This window comes from Ceratotherium simum, chromosome 39, assembly GCF_057802395.1.
Source record: "Ceratotherium simum simum isolate JZ-2026a chromosome 39, ASM5780239v1, whole genome shotgun sequence".
NCBI lineage: Eukaryota > Metazoa > Chordata > Mammalia > Perissodactyla > Rhinocerotidae > Ceratotherium > Ceratotherium simum.
The window spans coordinates 2504195-2524662 of record NC_141938.1 but is presented as its reverse complement, the minus strand read 5'-3'; the positions used below and the strand labels follow the sequence as shown (position 1 = coordinate 2524662).

Below are 20468 nucleotides of genomic sequence, written 5' to 3'. Positions count from 1 at the left end.
TTGTATTCAGCGTAGTCCTGGAACTTACAGTCAGAGCAATTAGACAAGAATAAGAAATAAAAGGCATCCAAATTAGAATGGAAAAGGTAAAATTATCGCTGTTCACAGACAGCATGATCTTATATGTAGAAAACTCTAAAGATCCCACAAGATAACTGTTAGAACTAATAAATTCAGCAAATTTGCAGGATACAAAATCAACTTGCAAAAATCATTTGTGTTTCTATACACTAACAATGAAAGATTAATTCAAAAGGGAAATTAAAACAATTCCATTTACAATAGCATCAAGAAGAATAAAATACTTAGGAATAAACTAAACTAAGGAGGCAAAAGACTTATACACTGAAAACTACAAATGTTGCTGAAAGAAACTGAAGACGACACCAATAAATGGAAAAACTTCCTGTTTTCCTGGATTTTCTTGTTTTCGTGGATGGGGAGACTTAAGATGTCAATACTACACAAAGTGATCTACAGATTTGATGCAATCCCAACAATGTTTTTTGCAGAAATAGAAAAAGTCCATTCTAAAATTCATATAGAATCTCTCAGTACCCCAAATAGCCAAAATAATCTTAAAAAAGAAAAAGTTGGAGACCTCACACTTCCTGATTCCAAAACTTCCTCAAAGCTCTAGTAATCAAAAAGTGTGGCACGGGCATAAGGACAGACATACAGGTCAACGGAATAGAATCAAGAGTCCAGAAATAAAACCATACATCTATGGTTAATTGATTTTTGGTAAGGGTGCCAAGGCCATTCAGTGGAGAAAGGACAGTCTTTTCAACAAATAGTGTTGAGACAACTGGATATCTATATGCAAAAGAATGAAGTTAGACCTTTATCTTGTGCCATATACAAAAATTAACTCAAAATGGATCAAAGACCTAAATGTAAGAGCTAAAACTATCAAACGCTTAGAAGAAAACATAGCAAATCATTACATTGGATTTGGCAGTGATTTCTTGGATATGACACCAAAAGCACAGGCAGCAAAAGCAAAAATAGACAAGAGAAACTATCTCACCTGAGGAAGAGTAACAGGAACCCTCAGTGGTAGCCAGTTGATCAGAAGTACCAGTGGCAACCTGGGACTTGCAACTAGTGTCTGAAGTGAGGGCAGTCTTGTGGGACTGAGCCCTCAAACCTGTGTAGTCTGATGCTAAATCCAGGTATCCAAATTGAATTGAATTGTAGGACACCCAGCTGGTGTCCAGAAAATAAGAGAAATGGTAGGTAGTGTCAGAATTGGTTGGTGTAAGGGAAGAAACAGTTCATCTGGGCGAGGAGGTCCATCATGGTCTTACATAGTAGGGAACAGGCCAGATTAGACAGGAAGATCTAGGAGACAATGAAGTGTCATGTAGGAGTGACCACACCTGACCAGCCAGGGAGGTTCAGGACAGACAGGACACCTTGGATAGGCCGGGGTCTCAGGTAGGGGGCTTGCTAGGAGGACCAGTACAGGCTCCTCAACTGAGCCACAACTTCATGTAGCAGGGACAAGACCAGGCAGGCCAGGCCATGGTGTCCATGTTCGGTGGACTGCTCTGGGGAGGTCCAGGCTGACGCCCTGGTGGAGTCTTGTTCTCACATAGACGATACCAGGCCACGCTGGCTGCAAATGTCCAGGACAGACACCCCAGGCCAAGTCCCAGTCTCAGGTAGACAGAACCAAGCCAGGCCAGCCAAGAGATCTAGGATGCACACCCTGGCAACTCATATTGGAGGGACCAGGTCAGGCCAGCCAAGGTGGTGAATACGGGCACTGTGGCCAAACCAAGGTCTCATATAGGAGCAGCCAGTCCCAGATGGCCAACAAGATCCAGGACAGACACCCTACCTGGCCATGGTGATGTAGGGGGAGCCAGGCTGGGCCACCCATGGAGGTCCGGATGGACATTGGTGGAGCCATGGTCTCATGAAAGGGAGACTGTCTGAGTCTGCTTGGGCTGCTGGAACAAAATACCATAGCCTGGGTGGCTTAAACAACACATTTCTTTTTTTTTTTTTTTTTTTTTAAAGATTTTATTTATTCATTTTTTTTCCCCCCAAAGCCCCAGTAGATAGTTGTATGTCATAGGTTCACATCCTTCTAGTTGCTGTACGTGGGACTCGGCCTCGCGTTGGACGGAGAAGTGGTGCCCTGGGGCGTGCCCGGGATCCGAACCCGGGCCGCCAGCATCAGAGCGTGCACACTTAACCGCTAAGCCACGGAGCCGGCCCAACAACACATTTCTCATAGTTGTGGGGGCTGGAAGTCTGAGATCGGGGTTGGGTTCTGATGAGAGCTCGCTTCCTGGCTTGCATTCGGCCCCTTTTTCACTGTGTCCTCACACGGCAGGGGTGGAGGGAGAGGGAGAGAGAGCGCTCATGTCTCTTCCTCTTCTCATGTGGACATTAGTCCCATCATAAGGGCCCCACCCCATGACCTCATCTCACCCTAATCACCTCCCAAGGGCCCCACCTCCAAATACCATCACGTTGAGGATTAGGGCTTCAACATGTGAATTTTGGGGGAACACAAACATTCATCCACAGAGGAGACCATGCCAGCCTGCCAGGGAGGTCCAGGATGGACAAGCTGGCCTTAACACACCTTATGCAGGGCAGCTCCGGCCAGGGCAGTCAGGGATATTCAGGATGGAGACTCCAGCCAAGCCACACACGTGTGAGAGGAACCGGGCCAGCCAACCACAGAGGTCCAGGATGGACACCACTGCAGAGCCACAGTCTCATGTGGGAGAGACCAGTCCAGGCTGGCCAGGGAGGTCCAGTTGGGACAGCTGGGTCTCTCGTAGGAGTGACCAAGCCAGTCCCCTGCCCTGAAGGGAGACTTAGAAAAATCTTCTGCAGGCATATCCGGTGACCAGGGAGTTTTGGAGAGGGCGCTCTGAGCTCAGCCTGGTCTCAAGTAGGGCCTTGTAGTTGGAGGCACCCCACAACACCAAGGGTGAGTTAGAAATATTTGGGGGGATGCCTTCTGCAACCAAGCATCGGTTAGTACTGTGTCTGGTCCTGAGCTGCCCTCCCTAGGGCTCCTGGATGGCCTGGACTGGTCCTCTACTTCAGAGCGGAACTCGGAACATTTGGGGAAGGCCCGTCCTAAAAGCAGGGCCCCCAAGACGTGGTGTGGCCAGAGGGCTCTTCACGAGCCTCTCTGTGTGGCCCAAGCCAGTCCCAACTTCTGGTAGGGGACTAAGAAAACTTTACAGGGGGCGCTTCCAGTGCTTGGGACCTGTCATGGGTCGAATTGTATCCCCCCAAAAACTCACATGTTGAAGTCCTAACCCCCAGCACCTCAGAACGTGATCTCATTTGGAAATAGGGCCATTGCAGGTGAGCTGCAGTCACTGGGGTCACCCTAATCCCTTATGACTGTTGTCTTTATAAAAAGGGGGAGTTTGGACACAGACACACACTCAGGAAGAACGCCACGTGAAGAAGAAAGCAAAGGTAAAGGCCACCTGTGACGGCCCACGCAGGTCCCCACGGGCGGAGGGGACCTCCGCGTGCCTGTCAGCCCGCCCCTGCAATTCCCCGATGCCACTCTCCTCTGTGCGCAGTGACAGTCTCAGGGGAGCCCCTCCGGAGGCGGCGTGTGTCGCAGCCGGGACCACATCACTGCCCGCCTCCTGGCACTCAGTCTTGGGCCGCACAACGGGACCGGATCCCATTCCGCGGCCGCGGCCCCAGAGCTCCGGGGACGATATGAAAGCGGCCGCCAGGTGGCGCCGACAACCCCTGGACGGACCTGGAACCGCCACCTCGTCTGGGTGTCATTCGAACCGTGCATCTCGGCCTGCAGCAGCCAGGGGGTGGCCTGGTGGGCCCGGGACACCGTCCACGGAACTCCCTGGATGGCGGGGGCTGATTTCAGCCTGCAGAGGGGGACTTGGACATCTTTCAGGAGGCACCCCCAATGACCGGGCCCCACGTGGGACTGTGGCCAGCTTGGGGCGCCCTCCACAGGCCTCCCTGGCCGTTGTGGCTCAGTCTCCCTCTCCCAAGAAAACTTAAAAATACTTTGGGGACGCATAGCTGGTGAGCCAGCCCCACACGGGAGGGACCTCGGCTGGGCCCAGGACACCCTCCAAGGTGGTCCCTAGCCCACCTGGCAGCTGCCTCCCTCTAAAGGGGAGTTGGAAACGTTTTCCAGAGGTGTATGTGATGAATATGGCCCACGGGTGACCTGCACTGGGCCCAGAACACCCTCCCCGGGCCTCCCTGGATGGCTAGGGCCAGTTGCCTCCTCCAGAGGGAGACTTAGAAAAATGGGGGGAAGGGGGAGGCATCCAGCAACGGGGCCCCACAGGGGTCTGCAGGAAGGACTGGGGAGCCCTCTGAGCCCACTCCAGTGGCCCTCACCCTAGGGGGACTTGGAAACCTTTTGGAGAGGCACAGTGCCAACACAGGACCACGGCCCAGACGAGCTCCCACCAACAAAGGGGGCGCCTCTGGAAACAGGGCCCTAAGCAGGCCCACAGCCGGCCTCTGGCTGCCCTCCTTGGCCTCCACAGCTGGCCAGGCTGATGCCGCCTTCTCAAGGGGACCTACAAATGTGTTTTGGGAGAGCCCCCAGTGACCAGGCCCTAAGTGGGTGGACCTGGGGCACCCTCCCTGGGCCTTCCTGGTTGGCCCACGCACATCGTCAGTCCTGGCCCCACAGAGGCCATGGGCAGGCCCAGCCTCCCAACCCCTGACATGGGCATTGCTGCTCAGGGCCCCATGCTGGACAGCAACTGGGCTAAGGTGCCATTGGGCTCTCCCAATGACCGGGACCCAAGAGTGACAACACCTGAGCCATGGCACCGGGTCAACTTGTCCAGCCCATGCAGGTGCCTCCCCTTTGGAGGGGCACATGGATGCGTTTTCAGCTGGCACCATCAGGTGCCTTGGGTCCAATACCAGGACCTGTGTAGAATCACAGTCTGGCCTGGGCACCACCCTGAGTCTCTGGCTAGCCTGTGGCTGTCCCCACTTCCAAGGACACCTTAGAGAGGTTTACAGGGGTGCCTCCAGTGATAAAGCCCCACGTGGGACTGAGGGAGAACCCAGGGCCACCTCCACGGGTCTCCTGGGCCAGCCCAGGATAATGCCCTGGATTTGGATACATCTTCAGGAGATGCATGGACGACTGGACCCAAGATGCCATCCCTGGGCGCGCTGCCTGGCCCAGCCCCATCCTGCCCCCAGAGGAATACTCATAAGCAATTTTGGTGGGCGCTTCCTATGACGGGCCCGACGCAGGACAGCAGACGGCCCTGAGGCACATGCCCCATATTACCCTGGCCAGCTCCACTGCCTTCCCCTTCTGGAGGGAAACTAAAGTTTTCAAGAGGTGCATCCAGCAACAGGACCTCATGTAGGATGGCAGCTAGATTGGGGGGCCTTGCTTGGGCCTCTCTGTTCCATCTCTTTATAGGGAGAGACTTTGAAAACTTTTCAAGCAGCATATCAGGCTCCAAGCCCCATCTGTGACATCCAAGCCCAGGGTGTCCTCCTAGGGGTTCCCAGCCAAGCCAGCCTCATGCCTGTCCCTCCCCAAGGGGGACTTAGAAATATTTTCCGGAGGCGCATCTGACAATCGGGCCCACACATCTGAACACTGGTCTCCACCTGGGCCTCCCCGGCCTCCATGGGCTTCAAGGGACCTGCACAAGGCTGTCCTGACCTCCCTGCAAGGCCTCAGGTCAAGGGTCAGCTAGGGTTTGCCGACCTTTCTGGGTCACAAATTCTATCACCCTCCAAACAAAAACCCCACACTCAGTCACACCTCGACCTGCATCTTGGTAGTGGCATTTTAATGGCTTTTCTTGGTGGCAGTGGCAGCAGCAGCAGCAAGAGGAGGAGGGGGCCCAGGTTCAGAAGGGGGCATCCTGCCACCAGGGCTCTGGTCTAGCTGTCCCGTTCCCATTGGACCTCGGCCAGGAAGGTGCGGATTTCCATGGGCTGCAGCGTGATAGTAGCGGGGTCCAGCCAGGAGGGAGAGGGATGAGGTGTGGGGCCTGGGCCTGGGGACGTGCAGGGGAGAAGGAGAGATGGGCACAGACTTCCTCTGCCTCACCCCCCCAACTGTGGACCTGGACGTGGCCATACGTCCTCAAATCTGTCCCCAGGGCCTCACTCCCAGACCCTTCAACTGCCTGGATACCACCCCCAGATCCCCAAATTCCCTCCCCAATGCCTAGCAACGGCCCTCACACCCTCCAGCCCCACCCTGAGGACCGTCAAGCCAACACCAGGGGTGACGGACACTCTCCCCCCACCGCCAGAACCAGACACTGACGGAAACTCTCAAATCTTATTCTGGCCCTGAACTCCATCCTCAAACCCTCAAGACCCACCGCTCGTTTGTTGGACCCACTTCAGACCCTTAAACCCCTAACCTGGATCTGAACACCTTCCCAGACCCTCAAGCTACACCTGAGTCCTGGCCAACATTCCCACACGGCCCCCAGCTCCCGGGCAGGCCCCCACCTGTATTCGTTGTCCACTGGAGCCTGGACGCGCGGGCCCGGAGCTGGTTGGCCACCAGCGTGGTCTCCTGCAGGTCGGTGATGGTGAAGGCCGAGAACAGGTCCTGCGGGCAGTGGATGGGCCAAGCTGAGTGGGGACAAGGAGAGGGGACAAAACCCCTCTCTCCTGTCGCCTTCCTCCCGCTGCCCTCCTCACCCTCAAGTCCAAGGTCACTGGGGAGCTCAGGTTGCCGCCCGGGGCCTCCCCTACGGCGAACTGGTGCTCCAAGCGCAGCAGCAGCGTTGTCGGGCCCCAGCGGGCCAATGTGAGCAGACGCACGGAGGGCGGCAGCTCCCGGCGCACCCCCGAGAACTGCGGACAGGGGGTGGGGCGGGGCTGAGCAAGCAGGGGCGGGGCTGGGACGCGGAGGGCGGGGTTTAAGGGGGAGGGGCTCAGCCAGGAAGGGGAGGCCTGAGCCAATAAGATGGGGCGGACCCAGAAACAGGGCAGCGCCAGGTTGGGGGCGGGGCCGAGCCCAAAGGGCGGGGCTGGCCGAGGGGCGGGGCCGAGCCTGGGGGAGGGGCGCGGGGAGGCGGGGAGGGGCGAGAGCGGAGGCTGCGCCAGGAGCCAGTCAAGGCGGGATGGGACTGGGCCGGGGCTGGCCAGCTGACGGCGCTGAGCTGAGGGCGCGGGACTAGCCTTCGGCCTCCCCAGGACGAGTTAGGGGGGGGCGAGGTGGGTCCCGGCTATGCCAGGGAAGACCCGCTCCCGCTCCCCTCCGCAGGCTTCATCCGGGTCCTCTCTTTACCGGCCCCTCTGCCCCTCACCTGCGTGCGCGGGGCCACCCCGAGGTGGTAGGGGGCGCCGCCACCCCGGGCCAGCACCACCTGCGGAGCGAGGACCTCTTTCTCCGCCTGTAACCGGTGTCCGGCGGCCGCGGTCCGGGCCTTGTCCAGCAGCACGAGGTGGCGCCCTCGCACCCACACCCCAGACCCGTTCTCCAGCAGCGGCTCCCCCACTCCGCGCGCATCGTCTCTCAGCAGCCGTCGGTGCAACTGCGGGGACAGTGGCCAGGAGAGGGCGAGGGTCCAAGTTCTGGACAGTGGCCAGGAGAGGGCGAGGGTCCAAGTTCTGGGCCAGAATTGGGTAAGGGCTTGTGGGAATTTAAAGGGAAATTGAAGAGTGGGGAGAAAAGATGAGGGTCTGGTAGGGGGGACCCCAGCAGAAGGAGGGATCCCGCCTAGCAAGGGCCCAGACAGAAGAAGGTAAGGATCTAACTGGGGCATGGAGAGGGCAAGTCAGGGCCTGGAGGGGGGACTGGGTAGGCATTGGATAAGAGCATGGAGTAAAAGTCTCACATAGGAATGGGGGTCTCAGCTTAGTGGGGACCACAAAGGAGGGGTGCACCTCGCAGAGAACTGGGACAGAAACCGTCTTCAAGTTCCAGCAGGGGGCCAGGACAGGATCTAGTGGGAGGCCCCTCGCTTAGATGGAGCTCCGGCCACTCACCATGAGCTCTATGGAGCCATCCCTCAGGCTGCTGCCCCCCTGGGAGCGGTCGGTCAGCACGGTCAGCTGCATGTTCCCATCCTGGGGGCGAGGGGTGAGAGTGAGGGGCCGCACTGCCAGCCAGCCCTGGCCCCAGGCAGGCCCCACAAGGGATGCTGGAGACCGCCAGGGACAGCCAGGAGATGCTAAGAATGAGAGGTGACCCCCACTCTGTAGAGGGCTGTCAGGAAGAGGTGGGTAGCAGGATGGGAGGGGGGTACCGTGATGTAAATGCGGCTGTTGACTGGATAGTAGTTTCCGGCCACTGGCTCAGTCTGGTTCAGCTTCCAGGTGGGTCGATAATCCCGCCTGGGGAGGCGTGCGGTTGGGTCAGGCCCCGGGGCCAGCTCCCCCACTCCTCACTCCCCCTCCATCCTCTCCCTCCCACACTCATATGATCAGCTGATGCCCCCACCGCCCCTGGGCCCCACACACCACAGACCAGCCCCGGTGCTCCGTCACCCCCACCTTCTCTCCAGGATCTCGCGGCCATTGCTGTCTGTGTAGAAGAGTCCTTTTGTCTCCAGCGCAGTGTCAAAGCGACTGATGATCTCCTTCCCCCAGTGGTCACTACACCCGAGGGGATGGTGAGGTTGTGAGCCTCGCCCACCTCCCCTCTGCCCCGCCCCCATCCCAGTCCCAGCCTGAGCCACTCACCCCACAGGGATTGGGCCCACTGTCCACTCCAGCTCCAGGTGCCGCCGTCCCGGGTACAGGCGCACCACCTGGGAACACCAGGCTGAGAAGTTCTGGTGCACCTCCTGCACCAAGGCCGTCTGCGGGCACACAGGGGTGGAGACCAGGTGTGAGCCCACACCTGAGCAGAGGCGAGCCCTGGAAATGGCCACCCCTGCCAAGAACTGCACAAAGGCCTACATCAGGGTCAACCCCGCCTGCCTCCCCAACCTGCCTCAGGGGGATGCCCACACTTCCCACCTCAGTCATTGCCACAGTTCTTGAGTGTGGCATACATGCCTGCTCCCCAGCACTACCCCATCTCTTAGAACACGATTCTAGCTTGGCAGGTGGCTACTGGAATACAGACTGTAAGGTCCAGTCTTCCCTGAGGCTACCATGGTCTGCCCAATGGAAAGTGATCAAAGTGGTGTGAACAGCGTTCCTTGCCCCTTTTCCTCTCTCACTGGCTCAAATGCAAATATGATGGTTGGAGCTTGAGCAGCCATCTTGGGCCAGGAGGTAGAAGTCGAATGTTGAGGAATGCAGAGCAATGAGATACAAGGGGCCCAGATGACTGTGGAACCACCCCACCTGCCCTGGATGGCCCAGCCAGACTTTCTGTGAGGTGGAAAGGGCTTCTATCTTGTTTTAGGCAGTTAATTTTGGTAACTCTGTTACTACAGACAAAACTATATTCTAATACAGCGACCCAGGTGTGCAGAAGTTCACCTCAAGGGGAATCATGTCAAATGTGAGTCTTGCCATTACCTGCCCCATTCCTGCTCCAAGAGGAAACATCAGTGGGAGGCCCTGGGAAACCCTACAAGTGTGAGCCCCTGTTTCCAGCCAGATGCATCCTCAGATGCTCAGATATCCACCCTCACTGTGAATCACCCAAGCCCTATCCCAGTGTGAACTCTCAAATACCCGCCCCAGATACAATGCCCTCCTACCACAGGTCCTGGTGAACTCTTCAAGCAGCTACAGCTGGCTCTCCCCATTCGTGGGCCAAGTGGGAACACCCCGCCCCCAATTTCAAAAGCTAAGTGTAATCCTCACACCCACAGCAGACATGAACGCCTTTCTATGTGCTTCCAAGGCATGACTGTTGACAACCAGCCATGAGTATCAGCCCTGTGGGAGGATCTTCAAGTAGTCCCTCAGGTCTTAGCCCTCTTATCTGATGGAGAGGTAAATCCTTCCCCCACCCCCACCCCGCACGGGGCACACCCCCCCCCCCCAGACTCCACCCCCCACGCCCACCCCTGCTTCCCAGCCCCGGACCTTCACCAGGCGGGTCTGAGCCCAGTGCCTCACGGGCAGCGGCTCCTGTTGGCTGGGTCTGAAGATGTAGGCTCCTGAGGCCTGAGTGCTTAGGTTGTTGCCTACGCTGGCGTTGTACCTGGGCCGGGGCAGGTGAGCGTCAGGAGAGGGACCCCAGCTCCGCTCTCGCCCCCTCCCAGGCCCGGCAGCCCTCCCTCACCAGTAGAAGGCTTGGCGGACAGGCAGCAGGAGCTTCTGGTCCAGGTTCTCCAGCTCCACCAGGAGCCCCGTGTAAGGGTCAAACCTAGCCCGGAGGTACTGGGCAGAAAAGGGTGGGCAGTCGTTAATGACCATCCCTTCAGCCATAGCAGAACCCGGGAGTCACCCTTCCCTCCTCACTCTCTCTCTCTCCCTCCTCACACCTGGCCCCACCAGCAAATCCTAACAGCTCCTCCTTCCTCCTTATCCTCAATCTGACCGCTTCTCACCACCTCCACCGCCGGCCCCTTCCTGGGCTCCAGGCTTCCGCGCTCGCCCCCCACAGCCTGTTCCTCCCGCAGCTCCAGAGGGCGCCTGTGACGCCCCCGCCCCAAGTCCCATCCAGCTCGCCTGCTCGGAACCAGGGGTGACTCGCGCATTTGACACAGGAACCACACTGCCATGACCCAGGACACTTTTAGGGGCCCACGGAAATGTATAAATCTTCATTTCTTTCAGAATCAGAAGAAAACTTGAATGTAATGAATCTATTCTATAGTAATGACTCTATTATAATGAGGCCTGCCTTGTTAATATTCATCTTTACACCCACGCCATCGTGAAATATAATTTTTAACATTTTTTTATCAAAGAAGGGACCCACAAAGGCAAATGGACTCACGACAGTCTTAATGCAGCCCTGTTCCTCCCGTGGCTCCTTCGCAATAAAAGCTGGAGTCCTCCCCTGGGCCCTCAAGGCTCCCACGGTCTGACCTATCACCTCCGCCTCACACGCTGTTTCAGCCACACCGGATTCCTTGAACACCAAACACCCTCCTGCCTGAGAGCTTTTGTGTCTGCTGCTCCCTGCCTGCCAGGATCCCTCTTCCCCAAATGGCCACACGGCTCCCTCCCTCAAGCCTCTGACACGCCCCACTTAATTTGCAAACCCCTACCACCATCAGCTCTGACATAGCTGCCAAGTGTCCCCCATGATCACAGTGCGTCCTCACAACAGCCCCGGGAGAGGACACTGAGACTCAAAGGAAGCCAGTCACTCACTCGAGGACACACAATGGATGACTGGTGACCCCAAATCATGAACCCAAGCCCCACTGACCCCAGAGTCCATGTAGCTCACAGTGACACCTCAAATTTGTCACCAGGGCAGGGAAGGGGATCTGAATGGGGTCTCACCTCATTTTGGATGACCAAGACACGGGACGAGGGCTTCTGGGATCTGGGCTGGGGGGTGTAGGCCTGGGGCCTCTGGCTAGGCCCCTGGGTGACTGAGTAGATGCTGAAGCCCAGGGCAGGCACCGAGGCAGAGAAAAGCAGCTCCTGACTGTCTGAGCTGGGAAGTGTCACCACCTCGAGTAAGGGAGGAGGGAAACCGAGTCAAAAGGCTGTACTACACATACAGAGCGCACAGACAAGGAGGGGCAAATGCCAGGGGGAAGGAGTCCAGGAGGGGGAGAAGAAATTTAGGTGTTGGGTGGGGGGATGGAGGTGTCAGGAATGCTGAGTTCAAGACTGCAGAGAAGATTCATAAGGTGGAAACCAATCCACTGGGAGGGGAGAGAAGTGAGGGAATAAGTGGGGGAAGAGAATCTTGAGGCAGGGGAGGGAGGAAAAGACAGATTCTGTGGGGAGGAAGAAGTTCGGGGAAGAGGCCTTCTAGGATGAGGGGAATACTCACACATAGGAAAAATTTCATGGGGAGATATTAGAAAGGGGAGATACTCACTGGGGGGGTGTTCCCAAGGGGGTGTGATATTAAGGGGCACAGGGGGAAAGTATTCAGAGGAGGAAGAGAGTGATGGGCTAGAGGTATTCATGGAGGGGCAGGTAACCATGAAGGCAAGATACCCAAGAGAGGAAGGAGTCCATGGAGAAGGTATCCGTGGAGGGAGATAATCCTGGGGGAGGTGTCCATGGGGGGGAGGGAGAAATGCCCATGGGGGAAGGTGTCCAGGGGAGAGGTAATCATAGGTGGTAGTAGTCATGGGAGGAATAGTTGTCAAATGGGCTCACATCGCTGGGCACAACTGTGCCACTGGGGTCCCTCACGAGGAAAACGTGTTTGCCGACCGGCAGCCGCACCATCCAATCCACTTTCCGTCCCAGGGGGTTATAAATGGTCACCTGGAACTGGAGTGGGAGTCAGAGCGGGCACGGGTCACAGCAGGCTTTTTGCAAACCCACCCACCGTGTGCGGCGACGTCCCTGGGTGATCCGAGCCCCCAGGTGGTGGGTGCACTGGTCTCCGTCCTGCCCCAGTGTCACTGTGCCCCGAGTGACCTCACCCTACAGCGATCCTCCAAAACAATTCAGCAACCGCCCCTCAAGAGCCCATCAGCCCAAGCCCCGCCTCCTCTTCGCCCCTTGGTCGGCGGGGTTTCACTCGCTCTGGTCGTGCCCGATGAGACCCGCCTCCCGGCCCCGCCCCTCCGGCCCCGGCCCAGCTCACGCTCTCCGCCGTCTGGCTGAGCGGACAGACGCTGACGTTGAGGTCGCGGCAGAACTCGAAGTCCTCCTTGGAGCCGCTGAGCCGCGCCAGCGCGTTGCTCAGGAGAACCTGCGGAGGAGCGTACAGGGATGGGTTCACTCCGCACGCCCACCCGGAGGAGTCCTCGCCCCCTTCCAGGCCTCGCCCCTGCCTGTCTCCGCCCCTCCCACCTCTGACCCCGCCCCATTCCTGTCTGCCTCTCCTCAGCCTTCGACCACCCCTGTCTCCGCCCCTTCTCTTTCAGGCCCCGCCCCTTCTATCTCCGCTCCCTACAAGCCCCGCCCACGAGCTCTGCTCTACTCCACTCCGCTGCCTTCGACCACGCCCCCTCCAGTATCGGCCTCCCGCTTCCAGGCCCCCTCCCCTTCCTGTCTGTGCCCCGCCTCTCACAAGCCCCGCCCCCACGAGTCCTTCCAGGCCCTGCCCCGCTACCTCGACCCCGCCCCCTTCCCATCTTTGCCTCCCCACCTACCTTCGACCACGCCTCATCGCTGCCCCGCCCCTTCTCTTCTAGGCCCCGCCCCTTGCCGTCCCCGCCCCCTCCAGGCCCCGCCCCGCGCACCTCGCAGGGCCCCCAGCCGGCCGCCAGCTGGCGCGCGTAGTCGTCGGCCACGTGCTGCCGGGAGGTGCCGCTGACCGCGTCGTGGTGCTGGAGGACGGCCATCGCCTCATCTGCCCGCACACAGTGAGCCCGGTGGGGTCTCCGCAGGACTCTCGGCCCGGCCCCAAGAAGACGCGACAGGTCACGTGCGGGCGGGCAGGGTTCTTAGGGGGCTTTAAGAAGGGACTCGAGGGGGCGGCCGAGGTCTGGTGTGCAGCTTCAGCCCCGCCCCCGTCCCCTCACCGGACACCTACTGAGGGGTGCACTGTCTCCCGAGCCATAGGGTCCCACGTTGGCCGCCGGACCCGCCAGCGCCTCCAGCTGGTTGCACACCTGGGGGGGAGGCGGTATGTTGGGCACCGGGCCTGTCGGGACCCCTGGGCCGCCCCGTCGATCCCCGCGCCCACCCACCTGCAGGAAGTTGTAGCTGAGGCGCTCGTAGCGTTTGAGGGCCGGCCGGCTGGAAAAGTAGCCGGTCCAGAACATGTGGGGGCCGTCGGCGTAGGGAAAGAAGTCATCTTGTTTCACTGACCTGCCGCGGCAGAGGCATCGAGGGCAGGGTCAACAGCCACAGGGCATGCCAGCCCCCCCAAGCTCCCCAGTCCCCCCGAATACCAGGTGAGGTTGGCCTTGTTCAGCTCCCAGAGGTAACAGGCGGGAGTGGAGTAGAGAACATTGACGCGGCTCCCGTTGGCCTGCTGCTGCGGGGAGGTGTGCGGGGGTGAGCCCTCGGGAGACCGCACCTTCCCGGGGCCCACGGGGTGCAGTCCACACTCACACACGTGCACACATTCACGCATCCGCTAGCTCCGAGTCTCTTCATACACGTTTTGAGTGCAAACCAAGTGTGAAAAGGAATTTGGGTGGAAGCTCAAGATTACCATCCTGGAAAGAATTTCAGGGATGCAAGAATAAACCTGAAATTGTACTAAAGTTTTTAAATAATTCTAATTTTATCATTAAAAACTTTCATGGAAAAACTAAGTGTGACATTATAGGGCAGGAATAATCATTTCTCAGCACTGTCACGTTATTGCCAAATGACACAATTGTCATAAGGAGTGGAGGCTCGCTTTCAACTGAGGGAGATGGAGGAACAAGACGGTGACCTCCTCTGTGAGGAAAAGGATGTTTTTTCTGCTCATTTTGTGTCCCCAGTGCCTAATACACAGTAGGTGCTCAATAAACACTTGAGTGACTGAGGGGAAGTGCATGGGACTACATGCCTTTATGTGCATACACACATCTGCACCCCTGCAGTCATATACACAGTTACACACACACACACACACACACACACACACACACACACACTGTGTTCACCACCCCCCAAAAATCACTCAGTTCAATAAGCTCTGGACTGCAGACACAATCTGGAAGTAGAGGTCAGCCTTGCTCTCACGGAATTCACAGCCAAGTGGAGGAGAGACAATGAACAGAGTCAGCTGTCACAGTCAGCCTGGACACGGCATCACAGGCATTTGTGGAGACAGGTGTGAGCAGAGGACAGAACAAGAGCTCTGCCTGAGGTTTGGTGAAGGCTTCCTGGAGGAGGAGGCATTGCAGCTGGTGTCTTAGAGGAGAAGCAGCAGGTTTTCAGCCCCAAATACTAATAATAGACAACACCTATAATACTTATTATTTCCCTGGCACTGTTCTATGGATCTGTGCAGACGAACTCATTAACATTTACAGCCCTGGGGCCAGCCCGGTGGCATAGGGGTTAAGTTTGCACGCTCTGCTTCGGCAGCCTGGGGTTCGCAGGTTCTGATCCCGGACATGGACCTACTCACTGCTCATCAAGCCATGCTGAGGTGGCGTCCACATAGAGCAACTAGAAGGATGTACAACTGTGACATACAACTATCTACTGAGGCTTTGGGAGGGAAAAAGGAGGAAGATGGGCAACAGATGTTAGCTCAGGGCCAATCTTCCTCAAAAAAAAAAAAAACATTTACAGCCCTATCAGGTGAGAACCACCATTATGCCCATTTTCTAGATAAAAACACGAAAGCACTGAGTGCTTAGGAACATTTCCCAAGGTCACAGAGCCAGTAAGTAGTGAAGCCAGGATCTGAACCATGGGACTGTATTTCCAGTAAGATGGAGTGGGCGAAGGAGCCATCATGGCAGGAGAAAAATCACGACAGTATGACATCCTGCAGCCCAGGAACATGGTATTTGCAGGAGGAAGTGGTCAAGGTGTTGAAGGCTCCTCAGGGACCAGGGGCACGGGGAGGATGGGGAAATGTCTTCTGGAAGGCCCTTGGGGACGTCCCTGGGAGCTGTGTTTGGTGAAAGCAGGTGGAAGGTGAGGACATAGAGATCGTGCTGGTAGACAACTCTGAGGACAGAACTGATGGAAGGGACGTCTTAGCTGAGAGAGGGGAGACGAGGTTCTGTGGGGATGGGAGAGTGACTCCCGCCCACACAGCCGCAGGCCACTGGCAGGGGCCACACCAACACATCCGTGGTGGGCAGAATAGCAGCCGCCCAAAGATGTCCATGTCCTAACTCCCAGAACCTGTGACTATGTTAGGTTACATGGCAAACGGGAATTGAGGGTGCCGAGGGAATTAAGTTTGCTAATCAGCTGACCTTAAGAGAGAGAGATTATCCTGGATTATCTGGGGGCCCAGTGTAATCACAAGCGTCTTTAAAAGTGGAAGAGGGAGACGGAAGAAGTGAGACAGAGATGTGGCGATGGAGGAGGGTCAGAGAGCTGCTGTGCTGCTGGCTGTGCAGAGGGAGGAAGGGGGCCATAAGCCAAGGAATGCAGGTGGCCTCTAGAAGCTGACAGGGCAAGGAAGCTTTCCCCTCGAGTTTCCAGAAGGAATGCAGCCCTGCCAACATCCTGATTTGTGCCCAGTGAGACCTGTGTCACGCTTCTGCCCTACAGAACTGTCAGATGATATACTTCTGTTGTTTTAAGCCACTAAGTTTGTGGTCATTTGTTAGAGTGGCCAGAGCAAACTAAGCTGGCACCCTCAGCTATGCACGTGACCCAGGTGCGGCGGAGCAAGCACACACACGCACGTGCACGCTGGGCGGGCACACTCACCTGGGCATTGACCAGCTGGATGAGCTTGTCCAGGTTCTTGAACCATATGTTGGCGTTCTCGTACTGGAAGTCCGAGCCCATGGTCATCACCGTGTGGTTGGTGCGGTAGTGCTGGCCCTGCAGGCAGGATGCGGGGTCCTCAGGCCGGGTGTCCTGGGCCACCCCTGTGTGCAGCTGTGTCCTGGTACATATGTGGTGGGGAACGTGGGTGCACATGGAGGGGGGAGTGTGGAAGTGTGTCACGTGGCGGGGGTTGGAAGTGTGTCACGTGGCGGGGGGGGGTGGAAGTGTGTCACATGGGAGCAGAGGGAAGCAAATAAAAACAGCCACAAGTTGTTGAGTAATTCTCCCAGGGCGGCGCTGTCTGGGGGGGGGGCGGCATACGCGGTGATGAAGGGGCCCCGCACGCCTCTAATCAGGAATGCACACGAATCCCCGGAGGGCACGGTGATGGTGAAGGGAACATTACCTTCCCCTGAGGGTTATGAGGTGACAGGGAATGGCTGGGCCGTGGGAAGGGCCGGGTCCGGGCACCGGGTTACCTGGGCTGCGGCCAGCTGCAGGAAGTAATCGACCAGCTCCTTGGCGTTGTATTCGGGGCTGCGCGGGTCCTCCACGAAGGGCTTGTCCGCGCACAGCGTGTCCCAGCACAGGTACTCCGGCGGGTTGTAAATGTTAGGGAGCACGCCTGCGGGCCGCGCCAGGCTCAGGGGTGGCCCGCGCCCCAGGCCTGCCCTGAGGTCTGGCCATACCGTCGGGGACTTCAGAATTTGGGGGGGCCCTATGCAAAGTGCAAATGCTGGGCCCTTGTTCATAAATTATTAAGAATTTCCAGACGATGACGGCAGAGTGTAAAGGCAAGCCCAGGACCCTGCTGAGCGTGGGGCCCTGTGTGACTGCACATGTCGCACGTGCCGTGCGGCTAGCCCGGCCCCCCCCACGCCCTTACTGGTGAAGAGGTCGGCGGCGGGGGGCTTCAGGCTGGCGCTGGCCCGCCACACCTGCTCCATCTCCAGCTTGTCCATCCGCGCCGTCTTGTCTTGATAATCCAGGCGCCCGAAGAAGAAGCCGTCAAAACCCATCTGGGGAGGGGCGGGATGAGGAGGGTTCGGAGGGCAGAAAGAATAAGGGCCCAGCTCTCACCACCAACAGCAGCCCCCTCGGCGTGGGAAGGGCGGGTCAGAGCACAGATGGAAAAGCAGGTCTGAAACCAGGGGCTTCTCCAGCTCATTTCGGAGCCCGGGGAGGGTCAGCTCGCCCCGCGGGAGAGCCGGGAGGGGGCGGGCCCAACGCTAGGCCACACCTCCACCTGCCCCAGCTCGGAAAGGGGCCTGACTCAAGGAGAGCGCCCCCCTTCCGCAGCCTGAGCATGGAAGGGGTCATGGCACAGGTCATGGAGCCGGGTAAAAAGCAGGGCAGGCCTCCCCCTGCCACCCGCCCTGGGGAGAAGCCAGGATCCTAGCAGACGGGGCGGGGCCCGGGAAGGGGAGGAGCCAGCTGGAGCGGGGTCAGCCCGGGCTGGGGCAGAACAGGGCCGAGGCCAGAGCGGAAAAGGACTGGGATTCACGGCTCACCCAAGAGGCAGGGGCTCAAGGGACAGCAGGCCAGGGGACAGCGCCTGGCCCCCGTGAGCTTGCAGGGAAGGGCGGGGCTTGAGTGGCCGAAGGAGGGGTCAGAGCAAATACAGGGGCGAGGCCAAGAGGGGTCGGGAAGGCACCTGCGCGAACAGCGACGCCTGCTCGCGAGAGTGGCCGAAGGGGTCGATGTGCCAGGCCACACGGGGGCGCCCGTCGCTGCCAAACGTGTCCTCCAGGAAGCGCAGCCCTAGTGTCATCTGGTCTATGATCGCTCCGTAGTGGGTGGCCGCCTCATCGTTCATCACCCAGCCACCGTTGGCAAACTCCAGACGCCCTGTGTGGGGAGAGGCAGAGGCTGGGTCAGTTGTCAAGGCCAGGAGTGGAGACGGGGTAGGTGATACACGGGATGAGACGACCTGAAGCCAGATGTGGGACAGAGGGCCCCCTGAATGGCAGGCCTCCCAGAGAATCCACTGGAGGTGGGGCCTTGCAGGATGCATAGGAGTTCTCCAGATAAAGGGAAATTCCAGGCAGGCGGAGCCACATGCACGTACGGGCTGTGCATGGCAAGATAAAATCTCAGAAACCAGGGTGGCAGAAATAGAAGTTGGGCTGGGCTTCCTCTTTTCACTTCCTTGGGGCCGGCTCACCCTGGCGCACCAGGTCCCGCACTATTTCCTGTGTTGCGTTTGTCTGCTGGTGCCACCAGCGGGAGAAGAAGGCGATCTCCACGTAGATGAAGCGGCGGGTGGGGTCCGCGAGCAGGGAAGAGATGACCGAGTCTAGGATGTACTGCACACCCGCGTGCTGGACGTCGTTCTGGACTGTGGGCACAGGGGCCAGGCAGTCAGGGACCAGCGAGCCAAGGGGACACCCCTAGACGCACGAGCCCAAGCTTGGCATTGCCCCCACCCTCATGTCCAGGGCCCAGACAGGACTGGAAGGGCTCACAGGGGCCCAGGGTCAGTCCCCACCCTCTACTCACTGCCGTAGAAGTACTGGTCCACCGTCTTGAGCCAGCCCACGTCGTCATGTGTGTGGGCCACCAGGTGCACGTTGAGCATGTCCGGCTGCACCGGGGGACACATCTGCAGAGACCCCAAACACACACGCACCCTGTCAGTAACCCCAAGGTTAAGAGTCAGGCTGGGGTGGGGGTGAGGGGGCACAAGATAAGTCTTGATCTAGCGGCAAGGGCCTCAGAGAGGCAGGGCCGGGCCCTCCCAGGGAGAACACAGAGTTGTGCTCACAGACACAACTCCCACTTAGCACAAGCCCTCAGGGCTGCTCTCATTCACACTCTGGGGAAATAATCATAGTGGTAGCTAACGTTGGTTAAGCATCTGGAAATACCGAGCAGCCCCCCTGGGGGTGGGGGCAATATAATCTCCAGTTTTCAGATGAGAGCACTGGGGAACAGAGAGAAGTGACTTGCCCAGGGTCACACACCCAGGAAGTGGAGGAGCCAGGCTGGAACTCCAGGCGGGCTGACTCCAGAGTCCCAGCTGTCAACCAGTCCCCCCTACACACACACAGCTGCTCACACACAAACCCACACGCCCAATCACACAGTTAAGTTCGTGAAGTCCAGAGGCCGACCCACGGAAGCAGGGAGGCAGGTACAAACAGTCCCATGCTCAGACGTCTACACACCACCAGACCTCACTGACACAAAGCACGCACTCAGACCACACTGTCATATTAGCCGCCATTCACTGGGCACCCGCAGAACAGGACCCCCCACACCTCGGGACCCTACTCAGGGCTTCACTCCGGCTCGTGTACATTTCCGCTCGCGGGCCCCGCTCACCTCGTATCCCGCGGCCCGAGCGCCGGGCGCTGCCTGCAACAACAAAAGAAGGAAAGAGAGAGGCAGGAGCGGGGGCCGCAGCGCGCGGGAGCTCGTCCAGCGCCCCGCCGTGCCCCGGCCGCTGCCCACGAGGACCGCCGAAGGCCTCGCTTGGGCGCCCATGGCTCCAGCTCCGCCGCCGCCGCCGCCGCCGCCGCCTCCGGGGGATTCCCGGCGGCTAAGGCAGGGCAGAGGCCCGGCCCCCAGAACCCGGCCTGGCCAATGGGCGCCGCCGGGGGCGGGGCCAGGGCGGGGCCCGGCGTGTCACCGGACCCGGGCGGTAGTTCTGAGTACCTCCGGGGGCTCTAGGAGCGTAGGGAGACGCAGGTCGTGTCCCACCCTCGGGGTGCTGGTTTGGCCAGAGGAGTCTTTTTTTTTTCTTTTTTGTGAGGGAGATCAGCCCTGAGCTAACATCCATGCCAGTCCTCCTCTTTTTGCTGAGGAAGACCGGCCCTGAGTTAACATCAGTGCCCATCTTTCTCCACTTTATGTGGGACGCGGCCTCAGCATGGCCTGACAAGAGGTGCATCGGTGCGCCCCCAGGATCCAAACCCGGGCCGCCAGCGGCGGAGCGCGCGCACTTAACCGCTATGCCACGAGGCTGGCCCCCATGGCCAAAGGAGTCTTGCGCGCTCGCCGCCTACGTGTGGCCTCGGAGTGCCCTTTTGTTCCTGTGGGTGAAGAGATCTCAAATTTCCCGACGGGTACGGGGCTTGCTACGA

The 20468-nt window shown here is 58.6% G+C and overlaps 1 protein-coding gene across 2 annotated transcripts; it reads right to left on the bottom strand.

Moving 5' to 3' along the window:
• Positions 1 to 5786: 5786 nt before the first annotated feature.
• MAN2B1 (mannosidase alpha class 2B member 1) lies at positions 5787 to 19887 on the bottom strand. 2 transcript variants are annotated; one of them, XM_087425391.1, is made up of 24 exons: positions 19708 to 19887; positions 18883 to 18985; positions 18548 to 18721; positions 18038 to 18231; positions 17270 to 17402; positions 16863 to 17008; positions 16321 to 16437; positions 13875 to 13960; positions 13671 to 13791; positions 13514 to 13592; positions 13221 to 13330; positions 12620 to 12727; positions 12184 to 12300; positions 11347 to 11520; positions 10172 to 10269; positions 9973 to 10090; positions 8668 to 8786; positions 8479 to 8580; positions 8232 to 8319; positions 7972 to 8052; positions 7290 to 7517; positions 6679 to 6834; positions 6484 to 6586; positions 5787 to 6017 (listed from the first exon to the last, which is right to left on the bottom strand). In XM_087425391.1, the coding sequence occupies exons 1-24, from the start codon at positions 19867 to 19869 to the stop codon at positions 5902 to 5904; spliced, it is 3033 nt and encodes a 1010-aa protein (XP_087281517.1). In that variant the 5' UTR covers positions 19870 to 19887; the 3' UTR covers positions 5787 to 5901. The 2 variants fall into 2 exon arrangements, with proteins under 2 accessions (XP_087281517.1, XP_087281518.1); XM_087425392.1 differs by having other exon boundaries at positions 13875 to 13957.
• Positions 19888 to 20468: the final 581 nt, after the last annotated feature.